Source organism: Cervus elaphus, chromosome 23 (genome assembly GCF_910594005.1).
Source record: "Cervus elaphus chromosome 23, mCerEla1.1, whole genome shotgun sequence".
Taxonomy (NCBI): domain Eukaryota; kingdom Metazoa; phylum Chordata; class Mammalia; order Artiodactyla; family Cervidae; genus Cervus; species Cervus elaphus.
In genome coordinates this window covers 61,776,402-61,802,381 of record NC_057837.1, presented here as the reverse complement: position 1 = coordinate 61,802,381, position 25,980 = coordinate 61,776,402, and the positions used below count along the sequence as shown (strand labels likewise).

At 53.3% G+C, this 25,980-nt stretch overlaps 1 protein-coding gene across 1 annotated transcript in view; it reads right to left on the bottom strand.

The window, feature by feature from the left end:
• EFCAB8 (EF-hand calcium binding domain 8) overlaps positions 1-25,980 on the bottom strand; it is a 61,873-nt gene that overhangs the window by 15,225 nt on the left and 20,668 nt on the right. The window contains exons 5-19 of the mRNA XM_043883391.1: positions 23,778-23,896; positions 22,164-22,267; positions 21,556-21,691; positions 18,299-18,404; positions 17,982-18,066; positions 17,297-17,421; positions 15,298-15,371; positions 13,084-13,214; positions 8,477-8,544; positions 8,002-8,153; positions 5,960-6,097; positions 4,519-4,632; positions 3,141-3,368; positions 1,661-1,731; positions 425-629 (exon numbers count right to left, since the gene is read on the bottom strand). Coding sequence (XP_043739326.1) covers positions 425-629; positions 1,661-1,731; positions 3,141-3,368; positions 4,519-4,632; positions 5,960-6,097; positions 8,002-8,153; positions 8,477-8,544; positions 13,084-13,214; positions 15,298-15,371; positions 17,297-17,421; positions 17,982-18,066; positions 18,299-18,404; positions 21,556-21,691; positions 22,164-22,267; positions 23,778-23,896 — 1,856 coding nt within the window. The remainder of the gene's footprint in view (positions 1-424; positions 630-1,660; positions 1,732-3,140; positions 3,369-4,518; positions 4,633-5,959; positions 6,098-8,001; positions 8,154-8,476; positions 8,545-13,083; positions 13,215-15,297; positions 15,372-17,296; positions 17,422-17,981; positions 18,067-18,298; positions 18,405-21,555; positions 21,692-22,163; positions 22,268-23,777; positions 23,897-25,980) is intronic.

Below are 25,980 nucleotides of genomic sequence, written 5' to 3'. Positions count from 1 at the left end.
GAGTCATTCAGAGACTGTGGGGGCTTCCCATGTCCTACCAAGAGCCCAGTGAGCCCAGAGCAGTAATCTGTAGTAGCGATGGGTCAGTGTGAGCCACCTTCAAGGAGAGAGTAATCTCCTTGGGAGAATAGGACTAGAGCCACAAGACTCTGGAGACAGACAGCCTGGATTTGGATCTATTACTTGATGGCTATGTGACCTCAGGAGAGATACTTAACCTCTCTGTGCCTGTTTCTTCATCTGTCAAGTGAGGATAATTATAAGAACTACCACCTACCTCCCTAGCTCCCAAACTCCTTCAGAACAAGTCACCATCACTCCCTTCCACTTCCCAGGGTGTCCCTGACCCACCCCCCAGCCCTACATGGTTCTGGCCCACAGCTGAGAGAGCGCGAAGAGGACAGCATGCTTCTGCTGACCGTACCCTCTTGGGCAGCAAGGGCAAGGGGCTCTGAGAGGCGTTGAAATTGAGGATGGGCCTGAAGGTGCCGATGTTCCAGAACAGGATGTCCCCATTGTAGGAGGAGGTGGCGATGAACTGGTTCTGGTACTTGGCCATGCTCAGGATATCCTCCGTGTGGAAGGTCTGCCAGTGGTAGCACAAGAGCACCGGCTTGATCTTGTGGAACCTGCACATGTGCCCAGAGGCAGGAGGATGGAGCACTCAGCTTTATTGGTATCCTGGGAGAAGAACATCGAAGTCTCTAGGATCCCAAGCACTGACCCAGAGAAGGACCCCTCCAGAGGAGGCGTAGAGCAGAGTTGGAGCTCTGCCCTGCTGACCGCATTAACTGAGCATCTGCTATGTGCCTGCTGTAAGGGCCCGGTCCTAGGGGCTTCACATACATTAATCTTACAGATTTGCCCCATTCAGACACCTGAGTAAGACCTCAGGCTGAAAGAAGGGGAAACCATGACTCTAGAAAGGCTCTCTGAAGAGGACGGGACCCTACACTTGCTACTCCTCTGCCTATAATGTCGCTCCTGTCCCCAGCCCCTCACTGCTTCACTAAGACCTCTCCTGCTCACTCTTCAGATCCCACTCCATCTATGTCACCTCAGATGACCCTTTTCTGATGGCCCCTGACACTAGATCAGATTTCGTCCCCTCCCCATAGAAACCTGTATTTTTTTTTCATAGCACTGAGCAGACTATCACTATAAATTAAGTTATTTGATTAGTGTCTGAGTTCCAGGAGGATGGAGACTTCATGTTCTTGCTTATATCCATTCCCAGCACCTAGTACAAAGCCTATTGGCCTCATGGAGTGATGAATAAATAGATAGATGAGAGGACGAAGCAGTAAACCTCACCCGACACTAACTTCTTGGTGTTCCAACCGCCAGCAAAGTTAGGGATGGAGGAACCCATCTTTAGTAAAGAGAGAAGGGTCAGCTGCCCTCACCTCCCACATGCACCCTGGCCGGTGGTAGTGATTTCCTCACTCAGTCGTGTCCGACTCTTTGCAACCCTATGGACTGTAGCTCGCCAGGCTCCTCTGTCCATGGAATTCTCCAGGCGAGACTACTGGAGTGGGTTGCCATTTCCTTCTCCAGAAGATCTTCCCGTACAAGGGATCAAATTTGGGTCTCCTACATTGCAGGCAGATTCTTTACTGTCTGAGCCAAATCAGGGAAGCCCTGCGCCCTGGCTACTCACGTGTAATAAGTGATTCTCTTACTCCATCCAGTCGTGTAGAACACTTTGTTCATGTGGACAATCCCACTAATCTATTGAAGAGGAAAGGAAACAGAACTCTAAGGTACCTCAGAGAAAATGGCCCCAGGCCCCAAATGTCTTCCTAACCGTACCAAGCAAGAAATCCAAATGTTCCATGATGATGAGAATTTCCCTAGCAGTGAAACCACCATTTTTTTTTTTCAGAATGCTCTCACATCCCATTATCCATGTGATGGACTTGGAGATGGCAGATTGGGTAAGTGTCCATGTCCATCTTATAGGGGACAGGAGGGAAGCCAAGGTCAAGCCTGGCTAAGGTCACACAACTGAGTCATAGGATCTGGAAAGTGAAAGTGAAGTCACTCAGTCGTGTCCAACTCTTTGCAGCCCCATGGACTGTAGCCCACCAGACTTCTCCAGCCATGGAATTTTCTAGGCAAGAGTACTGGAGTGGGTTGCCATTTCCTTCTCCAGTGGATCTTCCCTACCCGGGGATCAAACCCGGGTCTCCCACATTGCTTTACTGTCTGAGCCACCAGGGAATAGGATCTGGACCAGCCCCTAATCCCTGCTTCTTGGCCAACTGCTCCTTCTGAGTTTCTTAAAGAACTATGTCACAAGCTTGTAATAGGCTGAAGTCCCAAAGAAGAACTGCTGGCTTTGCACTTTGCCACACACCCAGAGACCTTTCTCACCACCCTGGTGAGCATTTCCCAAACAGGGGTATGGGTGGTTCTGAATCACATGACCCCACTGCCAACAATGCCACCTAAAGCCCTAAGATGGGGTGCCTGTGTGCTCAGTTCCTCGGTCATGTCTCTTTCCGACACCATGGACCGCAGCCCACCAGGCTCCTCTGTCCGTGAAATTCCCCAAGCAAAAACACTGGAGCAAATTGCCATTTTCTATTTCAGGGGATCTTCCTGACCCGGAGATCAAACCCACTGACCCAGGACCTCCTAAGTCTCCTGCATTGGCAGGTGGATTCCTTACCACTGAGCCACCTGGGAAAATCCTCTCAAGATATAAGATGAGTAGTGCTAACACATTAAAAGAGTAAGAGTAGCTGACATCTGAAGAACGTCTGTGGAGGACAGGCCCTATTATCTATCTTCATTTTATTTAAGATTTTTTTTATGTGGACCATTTTTTGTCTTTATTGAATTTGTTACCATATTGTTTCTGTTTTATGTCTTGGTTTTTTTGACCTCAAGGCATGTGGGATCTTAGCTCCCCAATCAAGGATCAAAGCCCCACCCCCTGCAATGGAAGGTGAAGTCTTAACAACTGGACCTTCAGGGAAGTCTCAACTATCTTCAGTTTATGCACAAAGGCTCAGGAAGGCACAATGCCAGGGAGTCTGTGTGCACAGCCTTTCAGGGAGACATGAAAATAGCACGTGCTGGGGTCACAGGAGCTGTGAGGGGCCCCCCGGCCCCAGCTGATGGGCCAGACTGACCTCTAACTGGTCCGCCTTGGGGAAGGTCAGCAGGCATTCGCCAACACTGTAGTTCCACATCTTCACGGTGCCGTCACGCAGGCCCGTGAGCAGGCACCCCTCTGACTCATCCAGGGACATGGCGGTCAGCTCCACTTGCTGGTCCCCCGTCACTGAGAACTCCATCAGCCTCCTGCCTGTCACGACCTCCCACACACTCACCATGCCGCTCAGACAGCCACTCACCACCTGCAGGGGAGCACACAGCCGGGGCTCCTGGGGAGGGGAAGGCCCCCACTCCCAAGGGCAGCCGCCAGCTGGCATGACTGCTGGTAGCCCGGCCACCACTCAATGTGCTGAGAAGACAGGCGCTCTGGGCCCTCCTGCTGCAGGACAACCCTCTCTTGAAAACAGGCCTTCCTCTGCCCTGTGCAAACTGGCACGGTTCTTTTAGAAGGAACCGCTCTGGTGAAATCCCCTTTAACTCTGAAATGGAATTTATCAGAATCTTTCCAGAGAAAATCATATCTAATCCAGAAAAGACACTTACTGAAAAAGCATTAACAATGGAGGATAGGAAAAAAACAACAGGAAATACACTGACGACCCCCTAAGCAGGGAAATGTTGGGTAAAGATAGGTCACCCCACTTGAACCAACATCACGACTGTGATGATGAAACAGTAACAGGGGATGTTACTTCAGACTAACCTTCCCATTGAGAACATCTAGAAAAGCTGGACAAGGGGGATTTTTTTTTAACTGTCTAAGGGCATTGAGGAGCCCTAAGGTATGGGGAGTGTGGTGACAGGAGCCAGAACAAGAGGGAAACCCAAAGAGGTAAGCGCTGGCCTCCCACTGCCAAGGCCACATTGCAGCCGACAGAGCCGCCCTACCCAGAGCCCGGGCCAGGAAATGGGTACCAGTGGGAGGGGGCAGAGGGCCCAGGAGCCCTTCCTGTCCCCACGCGTCAGAATCTACACGCCCAGTTGCTCTGCCCAATGCAGAGATCTCTGCTCAGGACCACAGCCTGGGCCTCCCTCCCCCTTCCATAACAAAGTCGAACCACTGTTTCTCTGGAAATGACCTCCAGGGGCAACACCCACTCCAGGATCCTCAAAGAGCAGCCCACACCCCGTGTCCCATCACACACAATGGAAAGAAGGCTGCCCATCCAGAAGTGACCTGGGGTGGCAGCCAGGGGCACACAGGCTCAGAGGAGTTTGGTGACCCAAAGGCCACTTGGTGGAGCTCCGGTCTTCCCCAGGGCAACCCCGGTGCAAGACGGCTGCTCGCCGACCTCCCGCTGCTCCGTATGACCACGCACACTCTCAGAGCGCTGCCCCACCCTGCCCCCGGTGCCTGCTGCCAGCCCTGGAGATGGGCTGCTGCCCGCTGACCTGCTTGAAAACCTTGCTGTAGAGGACAGCGCACAGGGGCGTGCTGTAGGTCGTGGTCTTCTCCTCTGCTCTCCCAGGCCCGTGTGTCTCCAGGTACCCTTTCAGGATTCCAATCTGCAGGGGCAGAGGGGCAGACGGCTGGGCAGTCAGAAGGGCCCGCTGTCAGTGACTGGCCCCAGGGAGAAACTTCCAGTAAACCAAGACCAAGACATCCTCGACTGCATGCAGGCTTGCTGATACCTGACCACAACTCCATGCCCGCACTTCCTGAGATCAGAGCTTCCAAACCCTAGAGCTCCTACAACCCCAAAGCCCAAGTCGAAGGTCCCTTTTATAACTTCTGAAAAGCACAAGGCCTTGATCTGATGTCCCCTCATCCAGGAAGCCTTCCCTGACTGCCTTAGCCTCCAGCCAGGCTCAAGATCCTTTCTCTGTGCTCCATGAAGCACCCAGCCCACATCTACATCATAACGCACAGCATTTTCTATTAAAATTATCTGTTATGCTACTCCCCCATGAGTTCCTTGAGGGATGGGCCAGTGCCTAATTAATATACTCTCTGCTTTGAAATGGACTTCAAAGGTCTGTTGAATTCAACAAGCGCTGACAGCCGTCCTGACACTCAGCAGAGGGGAAGGAACCCACCAACCCCCTTCTCAGGACACCTGCCATCTGGGGGAGTCAGCCAAGGGCACAAGGACACTGTGTGTCACCTGCCAACAGAGGGAAGAAGAGCCACCACTTCCTCTCAACCACAGATGACACCCTCGTCTCCCTTTCTGGGTTGAACCTCTTCTACTGGCTGCCAAGCATCCCTGTAGCCCCCTAACCTCCATCTGGTCACAGCCCTCCCCAACCGGCACCCTGGACAGTCAGCCCCTTGTGCTTCTCCCAGGCTGTCCCGTCCTGAGGGGTTCAGGGCAGACCTCACATGGGCACCAGCTAAGTCATGGCTCACAGACAGGCCTCACGGTAGGTCCCTCCTGCCTTCAGAGGGACTGCTCGGGTGTGGGTGTGGGCCCTGCCCTCCTGGGGTTCACGATTTGGCAGGAAAGACAGTCATGTAACCCTGACAGAACAGTTATAAGGGCTGTGATCCAGGGCAGGCAAGGGAGCTTGGAGTGAAGGCTTCTAACCTAGCCTGGGAGTCAAGGTGGGCTTCCAGAAGGAGAGACTGGAGGAGACAAAGGTCAAGAGAGCAGCAAGAGCAACATAGAGGGTGACCACTGGGGGCCTAGAAACGGTCCTCCAGGAAATCGCAGGGGACAGCGCTTTGAGGGCCAGGCCACAGAGCCCAGCAGCTTTGTCCTCATGACATAAGGCAGTCTCGGTCCGGACAGGATGTGACCACCCCTCGGTGTCCCATGGGTCAGAGACCATGGCCGTGGCCCCTCCCCTCCTTGTGCAGCCACAGCCCGCCTCCCTCCCGCACATCACTCACTGAATAGGTGCTGCAGATGAGCGAATTGTCCTCTTTGTGGAAATAGATGCTGGTGATGGGGCAATGTCCCAGGGCAAAATGCTTCCCGCAGAAGGACTGAAGGCATTGGTAGTCTTGCATGTCCCATACGCGAATATTCTGGGGGTGGAAAATCGGCAGGGAGGTCAAGAGTGGGTCCTCAGGGATGTGGCTGGCCCGAGGCCTGGGGGTGCTCCTGGGGGCACAGCCACCGTGCTAAGTCACTGCCACAGACCACAAGCCTATGACAGAGACACCGTGCATGTGTGCTTAGTTGCTCAGTCGTGTCTGACTCTCTGCGACCCCACGTACTGTAGCCTGCCAGGCTCCTCCATCCATTGGGTTTCCCAGGCAAGAATACTGAAGTGGATTGCCATGCCTTCCTCTATGGGATCTTCCCTATCTAGGGATCAAACCCGCATCCCTTACATCTCCTGCATTGGCAGGCGCGTTCTTTACCACTAGCTCCACCTGGGAAGCCCAGAAACATCGTTCAGTTCAGGTTCAGTTCAGTTGCTCAGTTCAGTTGCTCAATCATGTCTGACTCTTTGCAGACCCACGGACTGCAGCACGCCAGGCTTCCCTGTCCACCACCAACTCCTGAAGTTTACTCAAACTCATGTCCATTGAGTCAGTGATGCCATCCAACCATCTCATCCTCTGTCATCCCCTTCTCCTCCTGCCTTCAATCATTCCCAGCATCAGGGTCTCTTCAAACGAGTCAGTTCTTTGCATCAGGTGGCCAAAGTATTGGAGTTTCAGCTTCAGCATCAGTTCTTGCTTATGGTCAAATGAGGAAGCTGAGCGATACACACTACTCCCAGTTTCCTCCTCCCAAGGTGTCTATCCTGCTTGAGCACCTGCTGCTCATCAGCTGAGGATGGAGCCCTCACCAGGCCGCCCGTGCCCCACCCCCAGACACTCAGCTCCCACCCCGGCCTCCCTCCAATAAAGCCAGGTGGGGTAGAGACAGAACTGCCAACATAGGTGCCCAAAAGGCCAGCCTGTCCCCCTGGGTTCCTTCCAGGTTGAGGAAGTGTCCCCAGAGGGGCCAATGGAAGTCCCTGCAGGACACTCCTCACCTGAGGGCATCGGCAGCAAGCTGGACAGGGCAGGGGCTTGAACCCACAGACCCCATCCACACCCTGGCTCTGCTCATCACTGACCGTGAGCGTCTGTTTCTGTCTCCCCACCCCTCCAGCCTCAGAGTCTTCATCAAAGGTGACGATGCCCAGCTCACGGCACTGCCAGCAGCAGTCCAGACAATAACAAGTGTGGGGTGTGCTGGGGAGCATGTCCTGGTGACCCAAGGGCCCTGCCCACTCCTGATCTACTGAGTCCCAGAAGACACAACCTTGTCCCCTGCAGGAAGACACCTGCAACTGTTGATGTGCAATCCCCAGTAAGTGGGGAGAGACCCTGAACCCATAGTTCAGAGGAGGAGAATAACGGACCTGAGCAGAGGAGCTCAGGCATTTGAAAAAGGTCCAGTCCGGCCCTGACAGCCAGGGCAGCCGAGAGAGGTCACTGGGAGAGCTGAGGGCAGCAAGTCTGGGTCTGGGGGAGGGGAAAGGCTCACCTGTGTTGTATACCTACTATGTGCCAGTCAGGCCACTGCTCCTTTACCACCTGACCTCCTCTAAACCCCTCAACAGCCCTTCTCTGGAGGGGAGGCTGAGACCCAGTTAAGCGAAGGGCCCCACCCAGGACCACAAATTAAGTAGCCAGGCTGGGCTACATGGAAACAGCTCTGGTGAGCAGCTCATAGCTGGGCTCAGGCTTCTATTGTGGTGGGGGGTGAGGTGGTCAGAGGCCCATGGTGCCACCTGGGCACCCTCCTCTAGGCCTTCGGCCAGGGGTGGGACCATGGGCAGGGAGGTCCCACCACTCCCTGAGCCTCAGGCCCCTGCCAACTGGCAGCCCCCTGGCTGACTGAGCTAGCTCACTATCCATGGGCCAGCATCTTTGGGAAACAGGAACTATGGGCAGGGGGGCGTCAGGGCTGGGCTCCCCGAGGGTGACACCTTGTCCTTGGAGACGCTGAGAAGGATGCTGTTGTCCTTGTTGTTCACAACGATGTGTGTCACCGAAGTCTGATGCCCCTTCATCATCCACACAGGCTTTCTTGAGAAGAAGGGGTTCCACAGGCGGATGAGGGGGTCATAGCCACCAGTCACTGGAGTTGAAAATTGGGTATCAGCCACTAGGGGCTTGTGCTGGGACCTTGTCCTGGGCAGGCCTCAGACTCCAGCCAGTCTTGGCAGATAATAGCTGTTGTCACGACGCATCCGTGCCCTCCCCGCCCCATCCCCTCCACCACCAAGCCAAGCAAGCCCGTGTCACCACTCCACCCCAGGTGCCCAAGAGCAGGCACCAGAGCAGCCAGAGGCCAGGTGCCAGGAGGCCTCCCCCTCAGCTCTGATGGGTCCCACACCCTCAGCAGCCCTCAGCCTAGTTCTGCCAGACCAGCACCTTCCACGTGATACAAAGGTTACTTACCCAGGACGTTCTTTCCTGGGCAATAATCAAAGCAAAGAATCCCTTTTCTCAAATTCAGCACTGAAACCCTACAACAGCAAAGGAGGCAGGCTGGGACCAGTGGCCTTGGGAGAGCTTCTGAGCCTGGGGTGGGAGGAGCTGGAGGCAGGGCCATGGGGGGTTGGGGTTACAGTGACAAGTCATTACCTCTCCATCCAAGGAGAGGAGCAGCCCCTGAGACCCTGCCCTGGGCTCACCCTGCAGCCCCCAGCTCATCGGGAACCAGCAGCGCCTGGAAGAGACGCCTACCCCCACCTGCATGTGAAGGTGAGAGCAGCCCCCAGAGTAGGAGACTTCACTCCATCGGCACCTTCACTCTCCTGGGATGAGGGTCCTCCCACCCAGGACGCAAACCCAAAGGCGGGGGAGGGGAGGGCCCCCAAAGGCTCAGGGGAGAGAATAAAGTTCCTGCTGCCTGCTGGTCCCTGTGTGGGGTACCGTCTTGTGAGTCACCGGGACCCTCACACAACCCTGAAGACTGTCAGCAGCCACGATGAGGACATGGAAAGAAGGAGCTTGGCCAAGGAGGTGGGGGGGGGGGGGGGGGCGGGGTGTCGGGACTCAGACCCAGCGTGGGCGTGACAGGAAGAGGCAGGAGGCTCAGAACCGGAGCCCCAGGAAAGGAAGAGGTGCGGTAGGGCTGGAGGGCAGGGGGGTTCAGGGGGTGCTCAGGAGGGCAGGTTGGCCCAGGCAGGGGTTCCGGGAAGGTCAGGGAGAAAGTCAAGCCCAACGGCCTCACAGGCCCCAGAGCCCTAGAAGCTCTGTGCCTTTGCGTGTGCTGTTCCCTCATGTCCACACATCCTGCCCCACCAACTCTTTCCACTCAAACTCTCCCTTCAAAACTCAACTCCAGGCCTTCACTGGTGGCACAGTGGATAAGAATCCTCCTGACGACACAGGGGGTACGGGTCAATGCCCAGTCCAGGGAGATTCCACATGCTGTGGAATGACTAAGCCCATGCGCCACAACTACTGAGCCCATGTGCTGAAACTACTGAAGCCCATGTACTAGAGCTTGTACTCTGCAACAAGAGAAGCCCCCGCAACGAGATGCTCCCGCACCGCAATGAAGAGTAGCCCCCACTCACAGCAACTAGAGAAAGCCCGCACACAGCAACGAAGACCCAGCACAGCTTTAAGTAAATAAACTCAACTCCAGCATGTTCTCAACCAAACTGGACCCTGAACTGCTCCTCTGCCACTACCCAGGGGCCTAAACCTGCTTATCACTGTAGAGGCTCCCTCTCCTGAATTCCCATTATTCAGCCAAGCCCCAAATCCTCTTTGCCCACATCCCACCAGGGCCCAGACCCCCTTCACTTCTGTTATCAGCCTCCTTGGGTGGGGGCTCTTAACCTCCTGCCTTTCTCCCACTTCCCTGTGCTCCCCACTCCACAGCCAGAAGGATTCCTCTAAAACTCAAAAGTTCAAGAAAAGGATATGAAACACCTGTGTTGTCAAACCACATATGTCTCCCTCCATGCATATGTGTGCAAAGAAATATTCTGGAAGAACTGTCACAAAATGTTACTAGAAATTATTTCAGGCTGATTCACCCATTTATTCAACCAAGGTTTCCCAGTTCCTATGCCCTTCCAGGATGAGCAGACAGGATGCTCCTGCCTTCACTGGAGCTTGCCTTCTAGAGGAAAACCGCCTGAGCGAGTAAAGAATAGAGAGACAAGGAAGTGGGCATATACACATCATGGCAAGTCCTGCAGGGAAATAAACAGACAGCTGGAGGAGACCAGGTCTGCAGGAGACTGCTGTGTGGAGAAGAGACTGAAAGGTCAGGGTGGGACTCAGGGAAGAAGTCCACAAGGCCACTCCAGAGGCAGAATTTGAGTTGACAGTGCCGGCCCCACCTGCAGAGGCCATGCCCCAAGAGGGTATCACCTAACTCACTGGAAAAGACCCTGATGCTGGGAAAGATTAAAGGCAGGAGGAGAAGAGGATGACAGAGAAAGAGATGATTGGAAGGCATCACGGACTCAATGGACGTGAGTTTGAGCAAGTTCCAGATGTTGGTGATGGACAGGGAAGCCTAGCGTGCTGCAGTCCAGGGGCTCGCAGCATTGGACACGACTGAGAGACTGAACAAGAGCAGTCAATGGTGCCACCTGCTGGCCAGGGTGTGAACTGCACTCACACATGAAATGGGGTTTGTGCACTTGTGTTATATATTCTGCAATCCACCCCTAAGATATATCTCGATTTCCACTCCTGGCGGACTCCAGGCCACTATCATGTGTACCCTGAATTAATACAGTGGTGTCCTTACTGGTGTCCTTATTTCCCCTCCTGCCCATATACGGCTTCCCTCTTAGCTCAGTCGGTAAAGAATCTGCCTGCAATGCAGGAGACACGGGTTCGATTCCTAGGTCAGGAAGATCCCCTGAGAAGGAAATGGCAACCCACTCCAGTATTCTTGCCTAGAGAATCCCATGAACAGAGGAGCCTGACGGGCTACAGTCTATGGGTTCACAAGAGTTGGACACGACTTAGCGACTAATACCACCACGACCACCACTTGCAACAGAGCAGCCAGAAAGATGCTCCGCATGTCAGACCACACCATTCCTCTGCTCAGAACCGTCCTAGAACCTTGCCCATCTAATTCCAAATCATAATAAAAAGATGTTTTCGAGACACTTGGGTAAAGATTAACTTGGACTAGTACTAGGAATATTAAAGTGTTAGTTGCTCAGTTGTGTCCAGCTCTTTCCAACCCCATGGACTGTAGCCCACCAGGCTCCTCTGTCTATGAGATTTTCCAGGCAAGAATACTGGAGTGGGTAGCCATTCTCTTCTTAAGGGGATCTTCTCAACCTAGGGATTAAATTTAGAAAGCATTATACTATTTCTCTACTTCTATGTGTTTAAAATCTTTCATAAAAGGAAAAATGTTTAAAAAACAAAAAAGCAGGCAGAGAGGAGCAATGCAAAGGCCTGGGGGCAGGAACATGCTCGAACCACGAGGGGGCCAGTGTGGCTGGGGTGGAAAGGCAGCAGGGCCAGCCACCGAGGCCCTCGTGGCCACAACGCAGTAATCCCCGTGACAGCCCCGTGACAGCCTCCTGCCATTGAGGCCCAATAAAACAAGAAGCTGAATGAAAGACAGATCACCAAGATGAGGTAATACTCCCACCAAATCAGAGGAACCAAACCAACAAACCAGCTCCAAGCAAAATGCCACCACACCACTCCCCTCAAAGCACAAAAAGCAAGATGGAAGCCTCCGCAACACCTCAGGGATATGCTCCCCTCCTCCAGCCTAGAGTTAGTTCCAGGACTTGAGGATTGGATAAGGGAATGGGGAGGTGGCCCCACAAGATTCCAGATTCATTTATGTTTGAATCTTTTTTACATATATACATATACCTGTGTGACTAACAGTTGATTTTACTTTCTTGGCTACACATTGCAGCTTGTGGGATATTAGCTGCCCAGTCATGAATGAAACCTGGGCCCTCAGCAGTGAAATCATGGAACCCTAACCACTGGACCACCAGGTAATTCCTAACAGTTAATTTTCAAAAAATAAAAAAAGACAGCAGAAGAAAATATTCCCTCTGGGGTAAAGCAATAAAAAATGAAGGAAATATATTAGAACCATCTCCAAAGAATTAGTGTGGCCAACTACTGAACACAGGCCACGTACGGCACTCACTCACGTAAGCCTTGAGGTAAGTGAAGAGCTGTTATTGTCCCCTTTGACAACAGGAGGAAACTGAGGTTCACAGAAGTGAAGCAACTCACACTCATCCCTTCACTCAGAAAACATTTTTCTGACTGTCTCATACTATGTGCCAGCCTTTGTGCTGAATTTTGTGTATAGATAGGTGGATAAAAGAGACCTTATATTTTTGCTGCTGGTGGCAATGCCAGAATGGTTAAAACCAGACTCCATAAAAGTTCTCATCACAGGAAAGGAAAAAAGAAAGGTGTAACTGTGTGTGGTGATAGATGTTAACTAGACTGTGATCATTTCACAACATATGTGTTTAGTCACCCAGTCATGTGCGACTCTTTGGGACCCCATGGACTGTAGCATGCCAGGCTCCTCTGTCCGTGGGGATTCTCCAGGCAAGAACACTGGAGTGAGTTTCCATGCCCTCCTCCAGGGGATCTTCCCAACCCAGGAATCGAACCCAGGTCTCCCACATTGCAGGTGAATTCTTTACTGACTGAGCCACCAGGGAAGCCCTCACAAATTATATATGAGTATCAAATCATTCTATGGCACACCTGAAACTTAATATAATATTGTATGTCAATTTTCAAAACTAACAATCTCAATTAAAAAAACAAAAAAAACAGACTCCAGAGCCCACATTCCAACCACCACAGCCCACTGTTGGCTCTCAGGACACACAGTGGTCCTTCGTACCCAGCCTGATCCACAGGCCTCTGTACTGCCCACAGGAGAGTCCACTGTCCTGGAGGCAGGCCACCTCTCAGCAGCGACGGCCACGTGTGGCTAAAGTGAAGCCGGCATCCCAGAGTCAGTGTCACCACCCACCCCCTCCCAGCCCCACCACCTCTGCCTGGAAGTGGCTGCCCCTTACTTGAGGCTCTCTGGGACTTTGGATGGCAGCACTGTCAGCACCAGAGAGGACTTGTCAATGGCTGAACAGGAAGCCACCAGGTTCAGCTGGGGGATGAACTTGACCTGTTGACACCAGTTGAGGTGGAGAGCCTGGAAAGAGAGCGGTGGTGGTGGGAGACACAACCCAAGCTCAGTCGTCCAGGCCCAGCCCCACCTCGTCCAGGCCCAGCTCCCAGAAAGTGGCAGGTATCGGGGGCTGGAGGGGCTAGGAGATCCCGAGTCTAGTGCCTTCAACAAAGTGCTCTGGCCCCGCAGTTCTAGCCCGGGTCGTGACCAGGACAGTATGGCCACCAGTTGTCCATGGAACAGGTGAGAAGCACTGAAATCTCCTGTCACGTGAACTCTTGTTTACAGATTAAGAGGACAGGCTAGGTCAAGTGCATACTAATACCATTCTCTGTGGCCGCATCCCAAGGTGGGAGGAAGGATGGATCCAAGTCTGCCTAGTCCACAGTCCCTGTCATCCACCCTCATCCCTAGTCGACAGTGCTTCCCGGCTCCCCCACACCCCCCTCGTGTTTGTCAGGACGAGGTATGCAGAACATGAGGATGTTATCTGGTGCCACTTGGGTGGAAAAAAGGCTGCAACCCACAGGCCAAGGGCATGGCCTGGCTGGATGCACTCTGAGGTCTGGCCCCATGCTTGGCCTTCCAGTTGGGAGATTTCCCTCTCCAGGACAAGAATGGACAAGGTGACTGGAGGGGTCGTCAGGCACAGCTGGGTTTCACATGCGCTGTTTCACCAAGTGCCTGTCACAGTGAAGGCTGGAGGATGATTTGATTACCAACGGCTGGCGAAGCGGTCAATCACGCCTATGTAACGAAGCCACCATAGAAACCCAAAAGGACAGGATTCAGAAAGCTTCTGGGCTGGAGAACACATACAAGGAGAGTGGGGACCCAGACAGGGGTGGGAGCTCCACCCCCCTTCTGCCGTGCCTTCTGCATCTCTGCCACCTGGCTGTTCCTAAATTACATCTTTTCATTAAAAAAAAACAAAACGTTGATCTAGTAAAGTAAAACGTTTCTCCAAGTTCTGCGAGCTGCTCTGGCAAATTAATTGAACCCAAGGAGGCAGGTCATGGAAACCTCATTTATGCTGGTGGGTCAGAAGCACAGGTGACAACCTGAACTTGCACTTGGCATCGGAAGTGAAGGGCAGTCTCGTGGGACCCTTAACCCGCAGGGTCTGACGCTATCTTTGGGTAGACAGTGTTAGGATTGAGTTGAATTGTAGGAAAGCCAGCTCATGTCAGAGAACAGCTCAGAGGTATGGGAGAAAAACAATCATTGTAACAGGTGCCACAATCCTATATGCCAGGCGGTACCCAACCTCCAGGATCTAATGCCTGATGATCTGAGGTGGAGCTGATGTAACAATAATAGAAATAAAGTGCAGAATAAATGTAATGCACTTGAATCACCCTGAAACCATCCCCCACCCCAGTCCATGGAAAAACTGTCCTCCATGAAACCATTCCCTCATGCCAGGTTGGGGACCACTGCTATTAGCGCTGCAGTGAGGGGATGACGGCAGAGGCGGATGGCGAGCAGGGCTGTGCGAGGCTGGTTGGGGAGGACCTGAAGGAAGTAGAGGGGTGCGTATAGTGAGTGGGTAGAGAACATGGTAGCCTGAAGGAATGGCACGTGTCAAAGCCCTGCAGTGGGAAGGGCTCCATACTCAGAGAACAGCAAAGTTTGCTGGCACTTCTGTGGCAGAGGGAGGAGAAGCGGGGTAGAGAGCAAGACCAGAAACAAGCCAGGGGCCAGAGCCCTTCCTGTCCTGGTCGTGGGTGCACTTGAGACTTTGTTCAAACAGGACAGCTACTGGGATTTTGAGCAAAGGAGTGACCTGACTATATTTCTAGCTCATCTTTCTTGAAGTTGCTGAATGCAGAAAGCACCATGTGGAGAAAGGAATTGGGCAATGGTGAGAAGCCACCCAGGAGGGGCGTGTCTGAGCAAGGAAGGTGGTGAGAGAGACCAGCCTCGCCTGGGGATTCTGCAGAAAGAGCCGGGCGGGATCCAGCAGGTGCCTCCACCCCTTCCTTCCCCGGATACCAGTGCCCAACGCCACAGACCCAAGGGCAGATCCACCTGCTGTGTTTATTGCTGAGTGGTACATGTGTACAGCTAGTTACCATGGAAACAGCCGAGGAAAGAGCCCCCTTACCTTCAGCCGGTAACTTCTATACATAGGGGACTTCTCACTTAGAAGCCTCTGGGTAGAAACGTTGGTCCAGTTATCTGATAGGGGAGAAAATCAAGGCCCAGGTCACCAGGTCTTCCCATTTGCAGCACAAACAAGACCTCAAAAGCAAGACCCCTTGAGCTGGTTTGCAACTCCCATGCATCTCAAAAGGCATTCCCTTACAAAGGCTCGCTCAAGTCTCCCTGTGTCCTGGCAAGTTCAGTGCAGACACTGAACTCGGCACCCAGAAAACAGACCCGAGCCGATAAACACCGCTGCCCAGAATCCCCCTGTCAGCCCCTGGCAGAGCTGGAGCCAGATTTTAGAGACTCAACTCTCCCCTGTTGAGTCTCCATTAGAGAGCTCGGACTCTGCAGGGGCAGAGAATGAACTGAGATCCTGGGCTCTTATTCATTCTGAAAACAGTCATTTGGGAGTTTGTCATTCTGCTTCAAACTACATGCCCCATCTTGTCTGGCAAACACAAGTTCCAAGAAGAAGTTGCATGCATGCGTCGTAAAGCAAGCATGTCTGGAGCATGTGTGGTGAGCACAGCCCTGCCCCTACACTTTCTCTCCTTCCACCTTCTAGCAAATCCATGAACTGAATGTGTTCATCCCCATTCGAATAAGGGAACCGAGGCACAGAGAGGTTAAGCAATAGGGTCCAGGTCACACAGAGCTGGTCTGTCCAGCCCCTCCCAAGTCAACACACTGCTGGATGCCCCTTCTTGTTTGTCCCCAGCCTCCAGGCAGCATGTGGCGTGGAAAGACTCCCGTCCAACACTCCAGTCTCATCTGCCTCCCTTCCAATTTCCTGTCCACCACTCAGCTCAAAGACCACCACAGCTTCCTGTGCCAATCTGCAGGGTGGCATAGAGTGACCAGGGTGGGCTGGCTCAGGGCAGGGGTAGAAGCTGATGAGGCAAGCACATGGGGTGCCAGACCCCTTCTGCGTCCAGGGCAGGACCCGTCTTCTGCCTGGCCGGTGGTGGATGCTGCCCAGCAAGCTAGGCAGGAGGTGTCACCAAGGCCTGGGAGCCCCTGGAAAGAGTCCTGCTCAGAAACTCCGAATGGAAGCCCAAGCGGCCGCTCTGGAGTCCTGGATGGAGGGGAGTCAGTGTTCCTGGGGGCTGGGGCCCCTAGTGGCCTCCGCCTCCCCTAGATGGATGTGGAGCGGCCTGGAGGACTGACACTGTGGGTCGAAGCCTCAATCCTGGCCAGGGTCCAGTTCAGACAAGCCCCGGACAGCCCCAGGCTCCGAGGCCGTGGGATCCCTTGCCACTTGGCAGAGCATCCCCAAACAGCACCCTCCAGCATTTAGTCAGCTTGAGATACAGCCCAGCAAGAGGCTCAAGTGCCAGCTCTGGGGCAGACTGCCTGCCTGGGATCTCAGTCGTCACTGTGGGGCCTGTGCAAGCCTTCACCCCCTTTAGCCTCCCCTGCTCCTCCCTTAGCCGACGGTGAAACATCAGCCCCTCCTGGCGCAGGTGAACTGCAGGAGGTGCTCAGCCCCCGAGGGCTCGGTGAAAGTCACGTGCTGGTTCATGCTGGGGAGCTGGGCTTTCCTCCGGGCCCCGCAGAGCCCACCTTCAGGGCAGCCTCTCAGCTCTGCCCCACTGCCCACCCACAGGCAGCTCCCAGCCACGGGGAGCAGAACTCTGCTCACACGGTGGAGGAAGCATGCCCTGTCCCAAGGCCCAGAGGGGTCACACAGCTGCCACAGGTTTTCTCTCCCTGGGATGAGGAGGGTTCTGAAGACTCCCTGCTTCAGCCCCCAAACCAGCTCTCAGAGGCACAATTCCCCACCTTCAGAGAGACTGCCCGTCTCCTCAGCCCTGTCCCTGCCCCGCTGTCCCCCATCCCCTACCCCCTATAGGTGGTTCTGAGCTGAGCACACAGGTGTACCACCTCCCCAGGGATGGGACAGGGAGGAGCTCCCAGGACAGGACCATCTCCTCCGACTCCCCACGTCTCCCTACCCCATTTGGAGGTCCTGGGGAGGACTCGGGGGTTGAAGAGCCCGGTGGTCACATCATCAGAGGTGAAGATGATGACATTGCCTTTGGTGTCCCCATAGCAGAACACAGCCCTATGATAGTCCGACCTGGGAACAGGGAGACAGAGGAGACCGCGGAGCAGCTAAGCACATCCGGCACCACCGCCCACCCCTCCCTGGCTTCTGAGGCCCTCCTCCACCTCAGGAGGGAGGGCAGAGCCCACACAGCTTTCCAGCCTGGACCCCTACAGCCAACAAACATGGGCCCAGCCACCCGGATCCAGACCATCAGGGAACCAGGTCCAAGAGAAATCAGCACATTTTTAAAAAAGCAAAATAAATGGCTCCCTGGTCTTTCGGCTGCTCTTTGCCAGGTCACCCTATCGATGGGCCATGACGTGCTCAGAGCCCTCAGGCCACAGCAGGACAGGCCAGCTTTGACGGCTGACCCGGTGCGGGAGGGAAAGAAGAGGAGCTGACGACGACTCTGCGGTCTGAGTGACCCCGAAGAGGGGCCCAAAAGAGGAGCGGCTTGGGAGAAAGAGGACACAGGCACAGAGGGTGGGGTCACTCCAGAGCCGCTTCCAGAGAGGCTTTCTGGAGACCCCAACCCCACTGAGTGATGCGGCTGCTGCCAAGACCCTGCAGCACTCTCCCAGGATTCTCACCAGTAGTTCATAGTCAGGACGCAGCTGTCCAGATCGGTGAAGGTGAAGACCCGGGCACATTTGTGGCTACTGATATCAAAGAACTCTGGGGAAGAGACAGAGGAGGAGGCCCGCATGGGAACCCAAACCTGTGTCCCAGGCCGGGGGTGGGGGGGTGGTATCTCTGGTGATGGTGAGCAGCCTCACTAGTCACCACTCAGCAGTCCTCCCAGGGGACTCCAGTCCAGCTCATGGTTGGCTGAGCGACAGATCTCTCCAAGTGCAAATGCATGGCTCCCAGTGGCCGGGCGCAGGCCTGGGGAGCAGCGGGGACTCACCTATCTTCTGGTCCGTGGACGCAATGGCCACCAGGTTCATGTTGTGCAGACACACCATGTCAATGACCCACATCTGCTGGCTGTGGAACGGATGGATCTGGTAAAGCTGCCAGAGGGGGACAGAGGAGACCTGGTCTGGGGCGGCTCACCAGAAGAGCACAGGATCCCCACAAACCCTCTCCTGTCCCCTGAGGCCCCAGAGCCGGGCACAGACCTGGTGAGGAGCCCAGCCTTACCACCAACTACAATGATGGGGCCTTGGATAAGCTTCCAATTTAAAAATCAATTTCCATGTCTGTAAAATGCTTGCTCCTTGGAAGAAAAGCTATGACAAACCTAGGCAGTGTATTAAAAAGCAGAGACATCACTGCGCTGACAAAGGTCCTTCTACTCAAAGCTATGGTTTTTCCAGTAGCCATGTATGGATGTGAGAATTGGACCATAAAGAAGGCTGAGTGCCAAAGAATTGATGCTTTTGAACTGTGGTGTTGGAGAAGACTCTTGAGAGTCCCTTGGACAGCAAGGAGATCAAACCAGTCTATCCTAAAAGAAATTAACCCTGAATATTTACTGGTAGGACTGATGCTGAAGCTAAAGCTCCAATATTGGCCACCTGATGTGAAGAGCCAACTTGTTGGAAAAGACCCTGATGCTGGGAAAGACTGAAGGCAGGAGGAGAAGGGGATGACAGAGGACGAGATGGTTGGATGGCATCACCGACTCAGTGAACATGAGTCTGAACAAACTCAGGGAGATAGTGAAGGATAGAGAAGCCTGGCGTGCTGCAGTCCACAGGGTCACAAAGAGTCAGACACAACTGAGCAACTGAACAACAAAAATTGGGCTTACAGAACACTTAGCCTCACAACCCCTTTCTAGAGCAGTTTGACAAGCTCATCAAAGTTTTAAATGTGCAGTTTGTGATCCTGGGATCCATTTCCAAGAGGCATCTACTGATGTGTTTGCAGGTATTCACAGGGAAGTGTAAGCAGGAACGGGCACTGCTGCCCAGCTATGATAGCAACAGGCCAGACATTGCCTGGAAAGGATGCCCTACATAAACCCACACACCAACCGCTCGCTGCCCAAACATTAGGAATGAGGGAGCTGTGTACATGCAAGGCAGAAAAGTCACCAAGATCTGTTATTAAGTGAAAAAGTGAGGTGAAAAGCAGCATTCTAATGTGCTACCGTTTGTGAATTTAAATAGAAAGGTGGGGGGTGTGTACAGGCTGGTCACTGCAGTTGCCTCCAGTGAACAGAATTAGGAACGGAGAGAGACAGAGAAACTGACTTTTCCACACCTGCCCCTCAATGCCTGAATCTTTTTTCTCCGATTTTTACTGAGATATAATTGATTCCTAACATTGGTATTCATTCTGTTTGTTTTGCCTGAATCTTGTTTACCATCTGCCAGTGTCACCTGGCTTATTAACGAGAAACCATCCTGCCAGGTTGTGAGGAATGAATGGAACCATGACAGATGAAGCATCTGAGTGCTGCCTGGCACTGGGGGGAGCTGGGCCAGGCAGGGGTGCCTCCCGCCCTGGTGCCAGCCTCGCACAACTCTTACACAGACAGAACCTGAGCTGGCATTCCCGGCGGGGGACACCCCATGCAAAGATGGGTCAGCAGAAATGAGCTGCGCTATCCAGGGAAGAGGAGGAATCTGTATTTTACTCCCTGAATAATGCCACGCAGGCTCTGAACTGTCCCATCAGAACCCAGAGCAGCAAGAGCAGGGGCCTGCACTGACAGCGAGTGGACCAGGGCCCCAGAAGCCCCTCTCTGGCACTAGGCTAGGGTCTCACCCACATGCAATGGAGGTGATGGTAATTCCCATCACACACACCCCCCCACTACATACACATACACACATGCTGGTGTTCAGACTAGAAACAGACCCCTGGGAAGTCTCAGAGACTTGCCCAAGCTTGCACAGCTGGTAAGTGAAGCCCAGACTCTGGGGCTTTCAGTCTGTACAACCGTGGACCTACAGTGAGTGTGTGAGGCTGGTGTTTGGTGGCTTACTCTTGCCAACATCCACTTGCCCAAGCAGCCCCTCAGGGAAGGAGACCCACGTCTGCGGCCCTCTAGGGGACCCTCCCTCTGTCCTCTTTGTCCCTCCCAGGCTGTGGCCCTTGGGAGCGCTGAGGTGACCATGTAGAGCCACAAGCAGAATCTCAAGCTATAATATGTTCCCCCAATAAGGACAGAAGAGAAAAAGAGGGTGGAATGTGCCAGAAACCCCAGCCTCAGGAACACAGGGACAAATTTCCGGGAGCACCCAAGAGAGTTCCTGGAACTCCACAGACCTCGGTTCCCTCCTTCGGCCACCAGGGATGGGGGGATGATCTAGAATCCTCCTGCCCCGAAGGATGACATGACCCCCGATGCAACTAGGAAACACTCTGCAGGCACACAACATGCTCACTCAGCCTCCGCTGAAGAGCAGGGCTTCCTCGTCTGCTGGAGGAGGCTGGACTGGCCTGGCAATGCCAAGTCCGCAGCGGGTGTTTCTGAGCGTTTTATCATTCACCGCACTGGGCCGGGAGCCAACAGCTCAGATGACCGTGGTGATGACAATGTCGGCTTATGTTGGTTGGGTGCTTGCTGTGTGCCTTGCCCTGCTCCAAGCACCAGGCATGGATTATGTTGTGATAATGCTCCTGGCAGCCCTGTTTGTAGGGGTTGCTATTACTAGGCCCATTTGACAGATGAGGAAACTGATACATGGAGAGCGCTCTAGTCACTTCCAAGGTCACACAGCTGAGAGATGGTGCAGTCAGGGCTCTATGCCTGGCAGTTGGGCTCCAAGGCCCATGTTCGTAGTCACTGTGACTTCCTCCCTGATCCAAGCAGAAGATCTGAACCAGCAGGACTTGGTGGTGGAGCGGGTGGGACAGGGACAGGAGGTTGATCACAAGAACCTTGGTGGATGGTGATGCCATTCACTGCCCTGGGGTCACAGGACAAGGAAGTCTGGTGGATAAGGTGGGCCACAGTGACAGTCAGTTTGGACCAAGTGGGTTGAGGGTGTCTGTTGGGCATACAAGTTCAGTGGACATCCAGGTGGTATCCTAGTCTCAGAAGAGAAGTGTGAGGCTCATGGCCCCACAGGGAAGCCAGACCTGCCCCCAAGAGCAAGCACGGATGCCTAGCCCGCAAGCATGGATGCCTATCCCACAAGCCCAGAAGAGGAGCCTGCTGGACGTGAAGGCAGAGGCTCTTCGACCACCCCTGTGTGCCCCGCTCACCCTGAAGGAGCTGGTCAGCATGAAAGACTCTGACCAGAACTGCAGGATGCCGTCCTTGGTGACAGTCAGGAAATGCCCAATCTTCTTGAGCCGCTGGACTAAGAACTCCACTTTCACTATCTCACACCCGTGATTCCTGTGGAAGGTGATGAGAGGGGAGCCCAGGCCAAAGTGGGAAAACGCCCAGAGGAGGACAGGCTAGCTTCCCACACCCGCACCCAGAGAAACTCGCTCCTTGAGACGCAGGTTCTGCCTCTCCCCCAGGGAACTGTCACCACTAACAACGGTGGCCAGAAAGAGAGGAGACCCACGAATGATGCTGCGGTGACACGGGGATCCCAAGTCATAAGTTTAACCCATGAAATAGCCAGTCAGCTTCTTCATGATGGGAGGGGCCAGACGAGACTGGAAATAGACATTCTTTTAAGGGAAAAACAGCCCACGGAGGGCAAGTAGAGTGGGCTTGTGATGAAAACTGCGAAATAACAGTGTATCCAGCCACAACTCTAGTGCTTACAGATGGAGAGAGGACTCAGGAAGGGGCGCAGGTGCAGGCCGGCCCCAGCCTTGTCCAGACACACCCTTCAGCCCAGGGAGAGGCTCCTTACAGGGGGATGATCCTCATGGGAAGGTGGAAGCGTAGGCGGTACTGGCCCCTCATCATTTTCTCCTTCCCCTGGAACTCGCGCATCACGTAGTCCACGTACTCCTGCTGCCTCGGGAAGAAGCGCCAGCAGGGTGGGTGTCAGCCAAACCCACCCAAGGCTTCCAGTGTCTTCCCCTTCTCCCCCAGCCCCTTCAGGAGCCCCTGGAGGTTCTGGTGGAGGGAGGCTGTCAAGCACCGGTGCTGTTCTTGGATCTACACTGTGCAGAGGGCCTATTTGCACACGTAGGTGAAGATGGCACAACAGTACCTCCCACCTTATCTCGTGTCTGTAATTCTACATGATCCTCACCTCGCTCCACAGCTGGCATCTCCTCGGAGTCCCTTTATTCCTCCCACTGTACAGATAATAAGACTGAGACCCACATAAGTATAGATGAGTTGCCCCAGCTCTTATATCAAGTCAATAGCAGGGAAGCACCCCTAAGCCACAACAACTCTAGGCTCTATTGAGCAGCCTCACGAAAATATCGCCAAGGCCAGAGAGAACCACCAAGTGAAGCCATAACAAGACACAGGGAGCTATGAGGAAAGACCATGGTGTAGATGACAGAGTGCTAGAAACATGCTTAGTATAGAATATTAAGAGAAATGGGCAGTGGAGGTTCAAGAAGGAAGGGACATATGTACACTTATGACTGATTCACATTGTTGTATGGCAGAAACCAACACAACGTCGTAAAGCAATTATCTTCCAATTGAAAGTAAATTTAAAAAAAGAAATGAAAGCAAAAACCACACATAAAAACAGAATGTACGTCTATGCTTGGGGGGAGGTATGACAGAGCTGACTACACATGGACTCTTGAAGGAAAATCCCTAGGTCTGAAGACTGACTCAGCTAAAGTAACTCTGTAAGCTCGGGCCAGTTTATTCTTCTTTTGCCTCAGTGTCCTAGTCTCTCAAATAGAGGTACATTACCAGCACCTACCCCATGGGATTCCCGCGAGGTTTGAGTATAATATTTAGACTGCTTAGATAAATTCTGCTGTAAAGGCTAGTTGTCATTGTCAGCATTTCTACATCAATACATCAGACTGATTTTTTTTTTTTTGTACTTTACTGTGTTTTGCATTCTTAAATGTTGTATATGCTCATTGTAGAACATCTAAAATTGGAGCAGGGGGTAGGTATGCTGCATGAGGGCATATTAGGCTCTAAAACTCTGACTTTTTGTGATTTAACAGACACTGAGTGAGCACCGAGGGCCACGAGACGGTTGTGGCCTTGGCTGGAGCCCCCTTAGTCAAACGGGCGTGTTACATGGCAGCTGCAGGCCTCTGCTGCTCACCGCTGGGGGCACAGCCGGCTTCATGCAGGGGTCATTGGCCTTTGTCACACTCTCCTGTCCCCTGGAGGGGAACAAGCTGCAGCAAGTCCAGTTCTCGGGAGTCTCAAGAGGGCTCCCTTGAAGGCTCCAAGTGTTCCCTCTACCCAGTAAGTCCCCCAGAATCTGCCCCCCGGATCCTCAGCCCTCCTTGTGCTCCTCTGACCAGCCACGGCCCATGCCCTTCGGCCTCTCCCCAGCTCTCTGAGGCAGCAGGGGCGCCCTCCTCACCCAGGTGATGAAGCCGTTACAGTTCAAGTCCACCTTCAAAAACAGCGCCTCCAGCATCTCTTCTGACATATTGCTCAGAATCTTCTTCACAGCCTTAATGAAAGTCTTCATGTCCAGGGCTTCAAGAGAGAGAAGGGAGAACACCGTCCACTTCATCGCAAGACCCCTGGCCCCATCACCAGCCACAGTGTTCCTGGACGTCTGGGTGTTGGAGGGGCGGGACACACAGAGGGTCACGCTGCTGGGTCATCTTTTCCATCTTATCTGTTCAACATTTGATCACCCACAAATCCTGGCTCCATACCTGCTGCATGAGAGCAATGTGGTGGCCCCAGAGCAGTGAGGGGGGACAGGTACTAAAAAAGATCAGATCTGAGATCAGATCCCATTTCTGAGCAAATAAGACAGACCAGGCATTGAGACAAAGAAAACTGATGAAAACTCATAAATAAATAAATAGGAAAGGAGAAAAACTTCAACAATGGCAACAAAGAGACATAAATAAATCCAAAGCTATAGAGGGAAAAGAGATGTGCATCTTTTAGAGGCAATTAAAATACAACCTTGGGCTGGAGAGAAAGATGAAAAGGGGAGAGGGACAAGGAACAGAAGGACAAGAACCAATTTTTTTTTCCCCTGCTGGGTTTTGTGGCTACAAGGGAATCTGTCTGCAGAGGGATTGATTACTCCTGTCTAGGTTTTTAAAAAATAATCACAATCTTTAAAAAGCACGCTCCTATGGGGACTTCCCTGGTGGTCCATCCTCCCAGTGCAGGGGGGCCTCAGTTTGATCCCTGGTCGGGGAACTAGATCCCACATGCTGCAGGTAAATATACCGAGTGCCACAACTAAGACCTACTGCAGCCAAAAAAATAAGTAGAAACATTTTTTTAAGTGCTTCTAAAACCCGCTCCAAATACATGGAACTCTCACCTCGGCCTTAAGGCTCTTCTCTAGGACCTCACCCCACCCCTACCGTCCCCTTCATTCTCTGCTGAAGTCACCATGTCTCCGCACCTGTCACCTCAAGGCCTTTGCGCTGCCTGGTTCCTCCACAGGGAAGCCTTTTCCCAGAGACTCTCTAAGCAGGCGGCACGCCACCCTGCCTGGTTCCACTGCCCCCCTGACCTTCCTTATCACCCTGGCCATGAGCTCAGGGAGGACAGGGCTAAACCCGTCCCCTCCATGACCGAGTCCTTGTGCGAAGCAGACGTTTGTTCCCCGAGTGTTTCCTTCAGCACTGGGGGATGCGATGATGATGACTGAGCACCAGTATCATGAGTTTATTCACACTGACCACCTGATGGTGGCGGCGTGGGTGAGGGGGGCATGAGGAAACTGACGCAAAGAGGGGGGGTGTGAGCCCAAGGTCACATAGCTGGTGAGTGGTGGCACCGAGCCATTTCCCCCAATCTGGGGTCACGCTCTCACCCTGCTCCATGCTCCTCATAAAACAACCCGCTCTGTGCTAAAGTGACAACTGTCATCGCTCACGGCTAGACTGAGGAACAAATGGAAGGCTGAACAAAAGGTGCCCTGCTTAAAGAAAGATCCAGCCTGCTCATCTGAAGGGATAGCCAAGAGCCTTACACGTTTGAGTGACACGTAACGGTCCCTCTGTGTATCAGACGGATGTCAGCCCACGAGCTCGGAGCCGTCCCCTCGGGAAAGAGCTGGCAGTCAAAGTGCCTTTGTGCAGAACAAATGAACAAACTCCTCTTGACAGCACTACAGGGAGAGTCCTTTCATTGCTCTTTAAGAACCTATATATATTGTTCACTGCCGTATTACTTTCATATTCTTCTTAAAAACAGCTTACTGGAAAAAAAAAAAAAAACTGTTGAGTAGAACAAAAGACTAGACACAATGGTGTCCTGGAAAGGATGGGTACACTGTGGGGAGCCAGTCAGGTCCCCTGCACATTGATGCTAAAAGGAAATGCTCACCCAGTCTCACACGTATAATGAACAAATGGTTCATTAATAGCTCTTATGGTCCAGTGGTTAAGAATCTGCCTTGCAACTCAGGGGACATAGGTTCAATCCTTGGTTGGGGAACTAAGATTCTACCGGCCGAGGAGCAACGAGTCCCACATGCTGCAACTACTGAAGGCCGCATGCTCTGGTGACGCAACTAGACAGTCTGTGTGCTGCCAGGAAAGATCCCGCGTGACACAACTAAGACCCGACGCAGCCAAATAAAT